This window comes from Grus americana, chromosome Z (genome assembly GCF_028858705.1).
Source record: "Grus americana isolate bGruAme1 chromosome Z, bGruAme1.mat, whole genome shotgun sequence".
Lineage (NCBI taxonomy): Eukaryota > Metazoa > Chordata > Aves > Gruiformes > Gruidae > Grus > Grus americana.
Genome location: NC_072891.1, coordinates 29546663 through 29563220, shown reverse-complemented (window position 1 = coordinate 29563220; position 16558 = coordinate 29546663). Strand labels below are relative to the sequence as shown.

Below are 16558 nucleotides of genomic sequence, written 5' to 3'. Positions count from 1 at the left end.
GGAACAAGGCAGTTCTCATGATTATAAGGACAATGCATCACCCTCAGGTAAACAGCCATGACTCTTCCCTCTCTTTCTGTCCAGATATTAAACTGCTCTGCTCTCTAAACACTGTTTTTTATTTTCCTTCCTGTAATTACAGGAGATAATTTCTTGGAGTAGGGTTATAAAGCTGCACAGACCTATCTGCAAAGCGTAGTTCCAGCTGTGCCAGTTTGGATTTATGTCCTTTGCTTGCCATCCTCTCACTGAAATTACAGTGCTGCCAAATAGTGGTGGACAAGACTTCTGGGATTTGGGCTTTATCCACCATGTGGATGGTAAATGACACAGGTCAACAAAAGAACAGAAATGGCAGAGTTCAGAGACAGCCATGCCTGACTGCACCCACAATTAGGCATGAAATGATAAAGCAAAGACTGCTGCCAAGGACCCACTAGCTTTACTACAGCTGGTTAGGATATTGGGTAGTTCCCCCAGAAATATGAAATCTTAGATATTAGGAATAATTGGTTATTGTAGAATGGATAAGGAATTTTTTGTTTCCTAATCAAAGAAGCATTCCAATAATTAAAGACAGTCACTCACTTCAAGAACAGGCTTGTCTTTTTCCTGTCGATAGTGAATTTTAATGCTCGATAGCAATAACTTGCAGCTGAACTCATTGAATGGATTGGTGCTGTTGACTGACTACTGGATGTATTTTTTTCTTAAGCAAAGTCAAGGGTGAACTCATTTATCAGAAACATTAGATTCCACTACTGTTACAAGTGCAGCATACAAACAGGAGGTGTATTCTTGTTCTCTTTGACTGATTTTATTGAAGTCTTCAGCAATCATAGTTTAAAATTTTGCTCCTGTCCAGAGGATCAGTGAAATCGATAATGAAATCCCTAGGGTACTTGGTTCAGTTTTTGTGGCATATCCCCTTTTTGGGAGATAAACCTATTGTAGTAGGCCTTAAAAATATAATATATACGCTTTTATTGTTATTGTGCTTTAGACTGATTTGCTTCAACCTTTTTTCAGAATATTTTTTGTTGTACTACTTTGTTCAGAAGAGATTTTTAATCTTTAGCAGTCCTTCACAGAGCCCTGAAATTGTAAAACATCAAGAATTATGTGGAAAATGCTGTTTCTGAAGGTGAAGAAGGACAGCTGAGGGTAGTAATTTGCTCCTGACAGTAACAGATGGGAGTGAAAAGGCCAGCAGTTTGCTTCCACTTGATAAATGACTGTATTTTGACAGCAAATTAAATGTCACACAAAGTTGGCAAATAGTGCAAGAAATTAATATTTAGTGTGAAAAGTTGATACAATTAGTCTGTTGATCAACAGGGTGTGCGAAAACATGATTTAATGCCTTGAATGGACTTCAGGAGATTTCAGTGGGAATGGGTTGCAGGGCAGTGAAGTCCCCTGCGATCACTTGCAGTTCTTGGAGCAGCTCCTAGCACAGCTCAGTTCCTAAGTCTGCAAGTATTAGAGATTAAAGCTTGAGGCAGAAGACAGAAATGCAGCTGTGAATATTACTACAAACAGGCCAGCTTTCTTTCCCTCGCTGCTGTTCAAGAGTCCTGAGCAAGGATTGGTGGACTGGGTTCACGTACAGTAACTGGAGGCTGAATCTTGCAGTTACTGTTCAGGCTGCATCATCATCTTCTGTCTAGCCTTCCACTTTCAGGGCTCTATTATTACCTGGAAGTATAAACCCAGATGAGATCTGATGGGTAAGGACTTATCCAAGAACTAAAATAAATATATGTAACTAGTCTTATTTCATTAAATAAACGTGAGCTTAAAAATCCTAAAATACAATGTGCTGCAGGACACTGTCTCTCGGGACTTGTAGTTAATAAATTGTTGCAAGTCAGATGTGAGTAGGAAAAGCATTTAACTATCACCAGGCTGCAGCTGAACCATAGGAAACTTGAATATGAATTCCATTTTTTCAGGGAGAAGGAGAAGATAAAACATATAATTTATGCTTCCTGCAGAGTCACAACACAGTTTAGTATTCCAGCAGATCAGATGCAAGAAAGATTAACCTAACTTTGCAGAGACAACACATAATTCACTATAAAAATCTTGTAACATTAAATATAAGTCTGAACTAACCATTGTGTTCAGAGCAAGCACGTTTAAAGAACTACAAGGAAAACAGTCACATTTTGCAGTCAGTGTCAGTCTTCCAAATCTTTGTCACCGTCAGAAGGCTCAGCAATGTTAGTAGAGCTGACTTTTTGTTCACAGCTGTCACGCCAACTCAGCATCCTAGCAGGTATGGCTTTTATTTTCACCTAGAAATGTGTAAGTACTCCAATATTCACAGATATATAAGAGTTCTTGCTGGAAAAAAATGACTATACCTTCCTTGCAGCCAGCTTAAATTTAAGAAGTCATTGGGCTGAATTGAGCCCTAGAGGCAGTGAATCTATCTTCTCTGACGTAAATGGAGTTATGCCTGTGTTACCCACTCCCCATCGTGTCAGCTAGTTACAAGGCTGACTGATAGCCTCTGCAGCCCCTGGCATCACCTGCAGGGCTTTCAGAGCATGCCTGGAAAGGGCTTTCTGAAGTTCTGCTATCAAAGTCCAGTGCCTGGACATTATACAGCCATTTCTCCATCAAGTCTGCAAATCATTTTCTTCTTACTTGCAGATACAGAGCTCCAGATTTTTACAACATAAGAATTTGCTTTGGCAACTCTGTAAAACTCACTACCTTGCTTAATGCTGTACACTTACCTATTTCTCCAGTTTGCAGTTTAGGTCAGCAGGAAACTTAATGTCCTCTGTAGCCCTGTCTCAACAGAGAAACACAAAGGGATGGAGTAGTCCATATCATTTACTCAAGTTTTCTTCAGATAATTGATAATGTGCTGTAAAAGGGGATCTTGATCCTTTCTCCTTGGTCTGGGATCCTTGCAGTGTAGTCCCTCCAGGTTAGACAGTGGGGAGGTTTGGGGGCTGGTCACAATTACAGCATTTTTTGACAATTTATGCCCGTTAATCTTTGTGTTGAAAACAAGGAAAAACAGATTCATTCAGTTAGTATAAGAAATAGCAACCATCAGATGACAGTCATCCAGAACTCTGAATACTGAATATATATATATATAGAACAACCATGCTGAACACAAGGTTAGCACGTCTTTTTTGGGGGACAAATTTTAAGTCCCTACTGGAAAAGAAGGTGAAGCAATGAGCAGTTTGAAGCTATGTAAAATGTATGGGTTATTGTATTACTGTAGGCTAGGCAAAAAACTCATTTTTTTTCCAAAGGAATTTATTGATTTAGATATATTGTGTGCAAGGGATATGATAACCTTCTGATAACCTTCATCAGACATGGTAAATCTGAAACAGATGTAGTTGAGTTGATTATTGAACATCAGTTATTGCTCTCCAGCATACTGACTGACAAACCTCAATACTGTGTTTCAGAGTCTTAGCACCTCAAACACAATGCTCCACCTGACCTCTTGTTCAGTGATGAAGACCTTTGTGGTGTTCCTCAGGCTATTTATTACTTCTGGTTTTGCTAAAAGTGTATTTTCTTCTGCCAAATTAATTAAATGTAAAAGAGTGTCAGATTTGCCTATGCCTTGACCTTTAGTGCTCGGATGCATAGCAACAGACTGTAAAGCCCCTCCTCTCTTCCCCCACCTCACCTGCAAGCCACCTATATACTCATATACATGAAATCCTTAGCTGGTAATATTTTTCCGTCATCCAGCTCTTGCTTACCATGGACGTAAAGGCAATGAGGACTAAAGCTTTTCAGATGTTACTGTGTGTGAATATCAATAAACAGGGTATTGTCCTGAGTGGGAATTAAAGTACACCAAGCCTTTCCTGCCATCTATACCCAGAAATGTCAAGGGAAAATGTTGCATGTTGCTGCTCCTCAAACACAGTGTTGCCCTGTTGGGGAAAATGCCTGTTCCTCAGTGACTGTATTGGTCTGTTAAAGACGTCTTCTCAGAGTTGAAGAAAGAACTCTGGGAATGGATGGTTTATTGTTCATTTTGGAGGATTTTTCTCCTCTCAATGTCCAGAAATCCCTCCACAAAACAGGGGCAGCTGTGGGGGGCCTGGGCATTGGAGCTACTTGCAAGTGCAGAGCACTGAATGTTTCCAGCTGCAGGGAGTTCACTGAGAGTCATGGCTTGCGGGAAGTTTCAGTAGCAACCTTTGCAAGCTGTGCCGTCTGCCGATGCCACCCAGCACGGTGGCTGGCATAACACAGCAGTCATGTCTTCTGACAGTGAAACGATACTTTAAAGTTCTTTACAATGGAAAAGATGTTTACAGTTGCCAAAGAGTTGTGTTTGAATGCCAGCTCAGGTGTCAAACAGTTATCCTGAGGGAGAAGGTATGCTTCCTTCACCCTTTCTGCCAAGAATCATCACAGGAAAGGTTTGCCTGCTTCCTTTGTATTTACTTTGTGTGGGAATGGCATTGATGTGGAGTGAGTGAGTGCTCTGTTGAGTAGCTTCTTGTCTACAGCATGCACCTCCGTGGGCTGGTGTTGCCCAGGCATGCCCAGTACTGATCCTTGATTAAACAAGACTTGAAGGAGGGCTTGCTTTCTCTCCCTTGCCATTCATTTACATTTTGTGTTTGCACAAATTTAACATAATCACTGTTAAAAGTGGGCCCCATGGTCATGCTGCTTGATCGGCCTAAAAAGATCAACTGTGTAAGTTAAAAATCTGTTCAGTCACTTCTCTAGGAAATGTTACTGACATCATCCCCATCTCAATAATCCTACTATAAATGTCATTGATATTTGTCTGTGTAGGGGAGCAATGGGATCCTATGGCCATAGGAACTGGGATGATGCCTGTGGAAATCACCCTTTAAGCAATTGTCACGTGCTGTTTACTTCTCCTCTCTGTTCTGGTTCTGAATCAAACAGCTGCCAAGACTCTTTATTCATATCTGGTTTTAATTTGAAGGTTTACTTAATAAAATCAGGGATGAGCAGATACTTAGATTTCTTCCAAACATGATTAATATTTATTTCTTAAAGTCTTTAGATAGGACTTCGACTTGCTTTCCAGAAACTATGAGCAGGTAAAATCTATCCACCCAACCACTTCTGTTCAACCTGGAAGTTTCTTGCTTTCTTCCTCTGAAAGGGGCTGCAAAAATCCAGTAGAGTTAATTTAAAGCAACCCTAGATCTTGTACACAACTCAGATTCTCCCACAGCACCCGTGCTTTAGTAAGTTGCAGCCTCTTGCCAGTTTGTGAAATACTGTTGCTGCTTTCTGCTCCCACACTGTGATAGTTCATTTCTGTTTGATAAAACTGTTCCCATGGAAGACTTTCCTTCTTTCAAGCTGAGCATCTCAGGGTATCAACCTGGGCAGTAAGCCCGTGTTACTCTTACAAAATTGTAAATAGTTTTTAAAAAGATGTATTTTTTTTATTTCTCAAGCAGTCACATGGGACCATGTTACTGATATCAGCAAGTAGCTGCAAACTTCCCAAGTTTTATATGGTATGGGAGCCCTCATAGTGACTGATGCCCTCCCAGTGCTGGGTCCCCACCCTGTGTGGTAAGCAGTAACATGTTGATGCTGAGGAGTTGAAGAGAGAGGCAGTCACACATGCAGGCACCATATACATGGTGCCAACCTCTACGCTTGCCTCTGCAAATCAGTCTCAAGGTGCATGAAACCATGCAACCACTGGAGCTTGGTGTCAGGCCCACGGGAGCATAGGATGTAAGGAACCACCATTGGTGCTGGTCAGCAGGAGTTGCAACTCCTCAGGTCAAATCCCTCACAGCTACACAGATACACAACTCTGAGCAGCTTCAGTGAAGTACAAAATGTGTGCTTTGAGCCAGGTGGACACTACGTGTTTTTGTCTAAATTTGCATGTGGCTAATTTAATTTCTTTTCTACCTGTGTTTATGGTGTTAATGTCTAATCATATATGAGGTTTACTTTGGCCTCAAGCAGTGTGCTCTGTGTCACCAACTATTAAGCAACAAATGACTGTGGCAATTAAAGGGTGGCAATTTCTTTTGTTTCCTTACCAACAGTAAAGGCTAGAATCAATAAACTCTGCCTTGTCTCTTAATTTGAGGGAAATCTGCAGAATAACTAAAATACCACATCACAGAACATCTTCTGAAGGAGTCTGGTAACAGAGCCATCTGGATGTTTTACTGAAAGTAGCCTTATATATGCATTTCTGTTAGGCAGGGAAGCAGAGCCATAAAACCAGATTGAATTAGAAAGGGCAATGCCAGAACTGGATGCTGCAGAGGGAGACCTGCCTTCCTCCCTTTCGTAATATACAGTCTCCTTTCAAGGTAGTATAGCAAAGAGAATGTATGTTAATAAAACTAGGTTTCTTCAAACGAATTATTAGATTATTATCCACAAGTGTCTAGGCACTGTCATGCACAAGAGAGTAAACTGCAACCCTGTCTCACATTTTATGTGAGAACTCTTTTTTTTTCTCTCCTTCTCCTTCACTTTCTATCATGCGATTGTAAGCTCTTACGCTTATAAATGCAGAGCTTCCCCAGAGCAACAGCAAAAGACGCAGCGCATTGTGAGCTCGGTGGGCGAGGAGGAGGGGGGCAGGAGGGGGGCAGGCAGGGTGTAGGCAGGGCGGGGGGGGGCATCACTGGCGGAGGCAGGGCTCGCTGCCTGCGGGGGGGGCTGCCCGGGGAAGGGCCGGGGGCAGCATCGAGCGTGCCCCGAGGCGGGGGCGGTGTGGGAAAGGCTAGCTGCCCGCCCTCCCAGGCTGCCCCACGCCGCCCGGGGCTCTCAGGAATGCAAAGACCCTTTCAGCCTGGCCGTTCTCGGCCTCGTTAGTTTACGTCTCTTTACAGGGGATTTTTTTTTTTTTTTCTAAATTGGCAAATAGGTGACTTGTTCTGTGTCCCTCGGACTTCCTTTTAGGCGTAATTAATTATTTTAATTGATTAATATTGCACTGAGCTGTTTGCTCGGAAGGGACAGCTCTTCTGGTTTTTTGGACTAATTAGCAGTCTGGATTTCTGAATGACAATATGGCTGCTAATTAATCTCACTGCAGTTTTCACAGAAAGAGACCCTGATAAGAACTTGCCAATTAACATAAGAAAAAAAATGTCAAGAGTCCTGTTGTGTTTTTCTGGCATTCACTCCCAGTCAGATGAATATCACTATTAGACAGACTAAGTATGAAAGCCAGCAGGCTGAGAGGCTGCTCCAAACTTGCCCAGACATTATTCATACAGGAGCTAGCTGTTATTTGTACACCCGCTCACTCTTGTTGCCTAACATAGCTTGCTATGGTTTTTGTAAGCGGGAGGAAGATGAAGCAGGGCAGCGCGGTAAGTGTCCGACCATCCCCATAGGGAATATCTTGCAGTGTCCCAGTGTTAATCAATATTGGCAGAGGGCTGAAAGGGGAGTTTTGGCAAACCGGGTCCCGGCTTTCACCTGGTTCGTCTGGTGCGGATGGGGACTTGAGGTCTGTGTGGGGAGCTGCCTGGCTCGGGAGCGCTCCCATGGTGCATGACGGGGAGCAAGCGAGTGCCGTGTGGGATGGTGCTGGTGGTGGTGGTCAGCAGGAATGCCCCTGGGTTCCTTTGCTTGCCCCACACATTGTGCCCGATAGACATGGTGAGCAGCACCAGCATACAGCCAAAGTATTCGCTTTGCTTCTTGCGGAAGAAGGTTGTAGCCCGTGCTGACCTTCCCGCTGCTGCAGCTAAGCTGCTAATAGTTCCTGGAAAAGCTCATTTAAAACCACCTGGGCGTATTACAGAACTGTGTAATCTCAGCTGTATCTGTGGTGTAGATACATCTATGAAAGTACAAGGTCAGATGCTCAGCTGGTGATGGTTACTCAGGTCCTGGATCTGCACCAGCTCTGTGAGACCAAGGTGAGTTACAGGGATTCCTCCAGCCAGGGAGAAGGGACAGGACCTGGTGCTGTTGCCAGTTTGTTTTCATTACTTTAAATTTTCTGAAGCAGTGTTTCTGGCCAACAGGACCACATGCCACGGGTGTTTCTGAAGAGATGAGCAGCACAGCAGTTGCTGTGGGCCATGTGTGCTGCTCTGGGTGACCAGAGTGCTGTCGCACACCGGGACATACAAGAAGCTTCATGGAAAGTGCTGGTTTAAACCATGCTGGTTGAATTCAATTTCTTCTCTTTTTTTCTTTTTTTTTTTTTTTCTGTCTATGTTTGCAGGTCAGAAGATTCTTCACCACAGAAGTGATGTCTTAGAAACTGTAGTCCTGATCAATCCCTCAGATGAAGCAGTTAGTACTGAGGTAAGTCAGAAATATTTCATTGCATGTATTGGATGTCATAAAATCTCCATTAAGTGGTCAGGATGAGAGCAGCGAAGCAGATGTAGTTGAGATGATTCTTGAATATCAGTTACAGCCTTCTAGCTTAGTGACTGACAAACCCCAGTACTGTATTTCGGAGTCTTAGCAGACTAAGAGCAGGTCCTATCTGTGGATGAAAGGACATTTTCGGAACAAATGTCATGAAAAACATGAGCCATCCCTTGATTTTCTCCCTGGTTTCCCAGATTCCAAAACATTAGAGGCATAGGACAGAAACACATCTCTGATCCCAGCACTCCTTTTCTCATAATGCACCAAATTCCCGTTGTGATGAAGGCAGCTGTGGTGAAACTGCATCTGCTTTTCTTCTGCTCCTCCGTTTTTTGGTAGCTCTGGATGCCTGTTTTACACATGAAAAAAGTGCCTGTGGGTGCCCCAAGACAAATTTAGATCTCTGAGAAGAATTACCAACTATGTGATGGTGACTCTAGGTTGATCTATCTGTCCTTCAAAAAGCACGTGACATGATCGATGCACTCTGGAGAGTGCCCCAGAAGAGGACTGCCAATTCCTGATGAACTTGCTGGAGAAGAGTCAAAGAACTGAGCACGTAGCTCAAAGACAAAATTGACAAATTCAGCTAGTGAGACTGAAGGTTGGAAAAATAGGGATAATTGTATTGCTAGCCTGTGCTGGGAAGCCCTGACATAGTACCATTTCTTTTGGGAAATGAAGCAGCTCTGCCTGTACATAGTGAAAAATCTATTTTGTTACCAACCTTAAGTGATATTAAACACAAATGGGAGAAAGGACTCCAAAACAAATGAAATTTCTGAATTTGTAAAAGTTTAAATAAGTTATAATAAATATTTAATTGGTAATGCCAGGTCATTCACTAAAAAATGATGCATGAAAATCTCTCACAAGGCATTAGAGGTACTTGGTAAGGAGCAAGGGAGTCAGCTGGGTAGCAGCTCTTAATACAGACATTTAGAGTAAAAACCTATAAAGTGTGTGTGTGTGTGTGTAGGTGGGGAAGAGCCAAAGGAACTGCCAAATGTAGGAAAATGCTGTTTCTGTTGCTGTTGCTTGTCGAACCTTTGATGGATGACCACATGGAAGAACATGGTCTGAGGCCTATTAATGACTTCTGAAACCCAGCTTTACTCCTTTGGCTCTGGAAGATGTTTGGCTAGCTTACTGTTAATTTCCTCTCGCTAGACTGTGGGAGACAATCTATTTTTAACTTTCATCTTGCCAAAGTGGTCACAGCCAGAAGTTGCAAGTTGAGATTTACCTTGGCTGGCTAAGCAAGACTCTGACTGGCACAAGTCAGAAAAAGACAATAAGAAAGGATCAGGAGAATTAAATTGGAGGTTGGAATAGACTTGCTATGCCCATTACGGCAAATAGAAAACTTAGTTTCATATATCAAGAGATTTCCAGGTTGCATCTGGGGAGACAGTGATATATCATGGAGCTATGATTTCACTAGAAGAGGAACTTGAATCTATCCATTCAGGGAAAACAAAGAAAAATTCTATTAAAATAAATTCCTGCTAATCTGTCTGGTAATAGCCAGAGTGGTGGTAATCTGGGCATGGCTATGTCCAAAGCTCCTGTCATGTTCTGTCAAATGCCAAAATACCTCTGAGAAGAGAGAGGCCCAAAAGGAGAGAGACTAGTTTCCCAAAGAAAACAAGTTTCTGAAACCCCCATGAATAGTTACTTCTGTCTTAAGAAGACCCCACTCTGTTGCTCTAACGCTCCTGCAACTGTACTGTAAGTCTGGGAAAGCGCTGATCTGCTGATGCTCCTGTCTCTGTTCACATTCATCTTTACCTCCGTTTTGACTGAGGTTACATCTTGCTGTCCACTTCCTTCAAACAATGTGGAACTTCAACCAAGGGTAAAGCTGAGCAGAATCATCACCTTGCAGTATTTCTTCTGAAATGGAGCGGTCTTGAAATCAGGAGATGCATTTCTGGTAGTCCTTTGGGAAGCCTTGGTTACTCCCAGACACAGAATTTATGTGACTCTTGAAGGTCTTCCATGTGTATCATACATTATGCTCTGTAATCTGCAAGCATTTATTTACTTTTTTTTCTTGTTTGCTAGCTCTGCAGAACCTATTTCATCATCATTTAATAAAATAGGTTGAAGGGGAATTATCTGACAGTCACATATTAGTGATTCACAAGTCAAGAAATAAATTTGCTGTTGGAAAAACTGGTGAGTTTACACATAAGTTGGCAGACTGCTCAGCACTGCTGCCAGCAACGAGAGAAAACATAGAAGAGGAAGCCAGTTCTTTTATGGTTTTAATACAGCTAAAACAGACAAGATTTGACCAACACAAATCAGACAGCCAGCTGCACTTATCTGTATTTTTGTCTGAAATAGAAATAGACACACATGATCCAGCAAGGATATTGCTGATTTTATGATTATTTAGTGCACTTAGTGACAGACCAGCATTAGTCTTCGGTTTAATTACAGGAACTTTCTGCTGCTCAGCATCAGGGTCACTTATTTAATAAAATACCAAAGAAAATGTCGTAGAGATGGGATCTTCTTTCAGATACATACTCTTGAGTGCCTCTTTTCTACTTGTACTGAAAATGTGAGTTGTTCAGCAGAGATTCAGGTCGAGCCCTCTTGGCTCAGCCTCCCTGGCATGAGAGGGAATTATTTAGAACAACTGATAGCTTAACAATCAATATAAAAATTTGAAAGAATAGCTTGCTAGGAGAACTGAGGTGATTATGTCATCTCCATGGAGATGGAGCTTGGATGCAATATCGTGTGGAGTTGTTCCAGATGGACTCTGCTGATTTAGTTTAATACGTGGATAGCCTTGTTGTGGAATCACTATTCTGGTTTAACTTAATTACTCCTTGAACAGACAAATTAGTGCACTTGAATTCATACCTTACTGGAGGCTGAATTAATTTTTCAGTGTTGGACAAGACTTTTGAAGTATTTGCAAAAAATTTACTCAACAGTACAGAATCTTACACAGGTTTTGTTTAGTTTTGTTCTTAAATTTACGTTGAATTCAGCCAACAGAAGTATAATGAATATATGGATTTCTCTTAGCATGCAACTAAATCTCCCCCTGCAGGGGGAATAGGAGTTATTAGTAGCTGTAGTGAGGGTCAAGTAAAGTAATGAGCATCTACTTTAAAATAGTTAAAAGTTATTTCAAAATGCAGAAGAATGTTATTTCTCAGTAGCAAGCTCATTTGTGCCATCAGGCATCCACTTAACTTATTACTGTATATTGAAAAATGTCTTGGGTTGGCACACCTAAAAAAATTCTAGTGTCCACAGTTAGTAACATCATGAGATCTAAATGGGTCGGGGCAATCCTAAGCACAACTACAGGCTGGGCAGAAAATGGATTGAGAGCAGTCCTGAGGAGAAGGACTTGGGGGTGTTGGTGGATGAGAGGCTCAACATGACCCAGCAGCGTGCGCTTGCAGCCCTGAAAGCCAACCATGTCCTGGGCTGCATCAAAAGAAGTGTGACCAGCAGGTCAAGGGAGGTGATCCTGCCCCTCTACTCCGCTCTTGTGAGACCCCACCTGGAGTACTGTGTCCAGCTCTGGGGGCCCCAATACAGGAGAGACATGGAGCTGTTGAAGCGAGTCCAGAGGAGGGCGATGAAGGTGATCAGAGGGCTGGAGCACCTCTCCTGTGAAGACAGGCTGAAGGAGTTGAGGTTGTTCAGCCTGGAGAAGAGAAGGCTCCAGGGAGACCTTATAGCAGCCTTCCAGTACCTGAAGGGGCCTACAGGAAAGATGGTGAGGGACTGTTTATCAGGGAGTATAGTGATAGGACAAGGGGTAATGGGTTTAAGCTGAAGGAGGGTTGATTTAGATTAGATGTTAGAAAGAAATTCTTTACTGTGAGGGTGGTGAGGTACTGGAACAGGTTGCCCAGAGAAGCTGTGGCTGCCCCCTCCCTGGAAGTGTTCAAGACCAGGTTGGATGCGGCTTTGGGCACCCTGGTGTAGTGGAGGGTGTCCCTGCCCATGGCAGGGTGTTGGAACTAAATGGTCTTTAAGGTCCCTTCCAATCCAAACCATTCTGTGATTCTGTGATTCTATGAAATGATGCGTGTGACTATATCTGAGTGCTTCAAGTTCAAGTTTATGATTATGGTGAAGCAGAATTGTCCCTTAGCTTTCTAAATGATTCAGGTTACAACAGCCTTACAGTCTAAATAGGACACTTTTATGTGTGATTTGTGGCTGTTAATTTTCAGTGATGTTTTCACAACTGAATGGCAAGTAATGCTGTACTTGGGGAAAAGAAGAGCAGCCTTCCATAAACTGAGTCTGACACATGCAGTTGTCCCTCATTAGCCCGTGGGACACAGTTTGCTGTCCTGATACAGTGCTATTAAAATTCACCAAGAGTTATAAAATTAATGTTTGTTTATTGAAAATATTAATTTTTAATCAAATTTTATTCTGTTCTGCTCCTTGCTCTTTTTTCCATGTCATGAGTTTGCTTTATTCATCAGACCTTCTCTCTAATTGCTTCTTGTCTCTTCCTTTTTCCCTTTTGCACCATTCTCATTGTCTTTTGTAAACAGCCCTATAAACTTGATAATGGTTCAACTTGATAATGGTTCAACAGTCCTGGGAGACTCTGGTGCAAAATATGTTTTAAATTAGGAGAGAGAAACTGCATGTTCTCGGTGGAATATAGAAGCACATGGTAACTCCCATTATTGATGTATTTCTCTCCTTGACTCTAGGTGCGCTTAATGATCACAGATGCTGCAAGACACAAGCTCCTTGTACTAACTGGACAGTGCTTTGAAAACACAGGAGAACTCATTCTGCAGTCTGGGTCCTTCTCCTTCCAGAACTTCATTGAGATCTTCACGGATCAAGAGGTGTGTTCAGAAAAGTGTCTTCCATACGTTGTCATGTGATGGCAGAGGTTGCTAGAAGACTAAAAATGGCCCTCTGTGTTGTTAGAGTTAGCATCAGTAGCCTGATGCTGATGGTCTTTACTCTTCATTATAGGCTTTCTTTCAAAACATTTATTTCTTTTATTTTAGGTTTTATGTAAATTGCTTAACAAATTAACTAAATTTTAATGTGGGGACTTGAATTGTAACTTCCAGAAACAGAAAATCAAGGAACATTTTGACAATGGAAGGAGATAGTGCTGTGTTTGAGATACAGAGGTTGTTTATCTAAGGTATACATACAAAGCAGTCAAATTGAATTTGACAACAGGCTCTTGCCTGGTGGCAGCTAAGTAATAGGCAACATTAATAAGACAGAGGCTGTCTGTCGGAATAGCTGTAGTTTTTTGCACCACCTACCTGCTTGGCTTTCTTTATAGAAGTGTTTAAAATTTGGCCAGTGAAATCTGTAAATCTTGTGATTTTTACATACCAAAAAGAGAAATATGAAGCATGCCAGTATTTAATGCTGTTTGTTTCATGACTTGTTATTTTGCTGTTTGCTTAACCTACTGTGCCTGAAAGCTCCCATAGGGCAGGAACCCATAGTAAACAAGCTGTCACACTTAATTTGGCTGCTGTGTAAAATATATTTTTAAATAAACTATATGGCTGCATCCCTAGGAATTTAGTTTCCAAAATTAATTAGGAGCATGTCAGTGGAGTGAGATTTGAAAGTTCAGCGCTGAAAAAGCAAAAGTTTGCATGAGCTCCAGCATGAGCTTATTGTATCCATTTGATCCTATTCTCAAAGCCTCTTTGTTCAGCATATGGTTGCAGGGTCGGGGAAAGAGCTGAATTCCTGTTCTTTGAAACATGCGCGATGCCTACAACTCACTAGCAGTTTGCAGAGTTACTTTGCTATGAAATTGCAAACCTGAGCTCCTTGCACCTCCGGCTAATTAGCGACACACAATTAGTTTATGACTACATGCAAAAATAGGGGCAAATCCTACTGTTACCTTTAGGAAGCGAAATTGTTGGCTGGGAAGCAGAGGGGTGGTGGTTGGCCATGAGTTACAGCTGCCAAGGGATTGCCGCAGTGGTGGGCATGCAGGGCATACTGCCGTGGGCTATCAGTAAGGCTCACTTGGCTCATCGCTGTGGCTAGCAGCAGGCTCACCAACGAGCCAACATGGCTCTTGCAAGTGTTGGCTTCCAGCTTATTGCTTCTGAAGCCCTGGGCACTCTCTGCTTCTACAAGATTTCACAAAAGCAAAGAGATCACCTTTGCTATACTGTGGTCTGTGTATGACATTTTTTAAAGGGTCCTGTTACTGGGAAATTTTTAGGTGGTCTACAAATTGGGAAAAAGGTTAGAAAAAAGGGCTAGAAAAAAGTCGTTAGTGGTTTTCTATGTGGTGATCAGAAGAAGGAATTCCTGTGCTGTCTTGACCGTGGTGGACTTGGCAGTGTTAGGTTTACAGTTGGTCTCAATGATCTTAAAGGTCTTTTTCAACCTAAATGATTCTACGATTCTATAAGCACATAAGGTTTGATGAGTACTGTGTAGAGCAGGTGTTTCTGGCCTCTGCCCAGTTTTACTTCACTGGACCAAACCTGAACTATGGTCATGGAATGGTCTTACAAATAAGTAAATACCCTTTGAAGGATACTCTTATGAAGTCTAATTCAGAAATTCATCTCTAGCCTGCAGAACTCCCTGCAGGCAATGCGTAAAAGTGGTGTTTTCAACTTCTCCCATGCAGGAAGATTGAAGATGTCCCATTCCACTGCCTCTGCCACAACAGCTATCAGATGAAATCCTTTCTTTTTACCTTTGTGGTCCAGGGTAGGAAACAGTCTTGTGTTTTCTCTGAGCAGCCAACTTGCTGCTTGCCTTCACCAGTTGTGACACCTTTAAAACTTGAGGATTCCTCAACAGATATCTCTCAGTGTTTGAAAAGATGATCAGGTTCACAGATACATTTCTTTGCTCCCAGAGTGACTTTGAATCCAGAGAAGAGAAGGAGCGGTTACATCTCTGTGTTATCAAATAGTATAAGCAGTGAAACTGTCGATATCCTTGGTGTCACCATCTGAAATGCAAATCCATTGAGACCTTTTCTGGGGCATTCCTGAACTTGCTATTCCTAACAGATGTGATCTATGTCTGGAATAATTTTTCTCCAACTTTTCATTGGCCTGTGCTGCCAGTGGCTTAACACTGTCTGCTTTAGGCATGTCAACTTTTAAGAGTAAAGAAAGTCAGAATTTGGGAGTATGAAGCAGAAATCCAGATATGGTCTAATATAAACTGGAGAGGGCTAACCCAAAACCTTGGCCCAGTATATTCATTAGCCCAGTGTATTACTGTATGCTTTCTTTATCTATGCAGAAATTTGCCCTACTTGAGAAAAAGTCTGTAGTCAAGTTATCTCCTTATGTGAGCAACAGACTTGCATTTATTCATCCAGAGGACGTGATCTTTTCCTACTTTTATCAATCCCCAATAATGTGTTTTCAACACTGACCAGAGACACCAGCATAAGAGCACACCTGAGATCCTAAATCCATTTCAGAGCTGTGGTCTGTGCTGCCCCTTTTCTTATTTCTGCAATAAACAGGAACGGTTCTCCTATTTTCCTTATCTTTCATCCTTTTCATCCTTTTCTCCTTTTATTTTGTTTTGCTTTGTTTTTTTTTCTTTTCTCCTTTTCAGACAAAGCCATGTCTGACATGTGGGTGAGATTTATTTATACTCCTGTCAAATGGTTTGGATACTAAGTAAGGCTGACAAAAGAAGATATAAAATATTTATTTTCTGCTTTATTTAAGTATTGGTTGGATTATTTTTGTTTGGATAACAGCCACTGCATCTTTATTGAGCTTTATTTTTAGTAAACGCTGAAAATAATTTATGTAACACAAAGAAAGGAAGTGAGACATACACACACGGATACCCAAAGAGATCTATGGCCATAAAGCATCATTATTTTTTTATATATTCATTTCTTCTGTTGATTCAGCTTGTGGTCCAAGACTTTCAAATTATTTGGCTGTAGCATAATCTATATCACCTTTTTGAAACCTGTTCTTACAGCCCAAACTGACAGTTGAATCTCCTCAAAGAAGGTTGTGATATTTTGCATGATGCTATGCTGGTGGATTTTGCACTGACATTTTATGTCTGAATTACTTCTTTAAAGAAGTTGTTTATGTAATTTTGTGGCTTCTTTGTTAAGAGCAAATAGAACAGAAATGAGCTACATTATCCTAATTGTCAGTAAAAAAATAAAGTCAAATGAAAGTATCTG

At 41.7% G+C, this 16558-nt stretch overlaps 1 protein-coding gene across 2 annotated transcripts in view; it reads left to right on the top strand.

Moving 5' to 3' along the window:
* Positions 1-16558, top strand: part of MAP1B (microtubule associated protein 1B) — a 73446-nt gene that overhangs the window by 40648 nt on the left and 16240 nt on the right. For both annotated transcript variants that reach the window (XM_054810931.1, XM_054810930.1), the window contains exons 3-4: positions 8213-8295; positions 13083-13223. In XM_054810931.1, coding sequence (XP_054666906.1) covers positions 8213-8295; positions 13083-13223 — 224 coding nt within the window. The remainder of the gene's footprint in view (positions 1-8212; positions 8296-13082; positions 13224-16558) is intronic.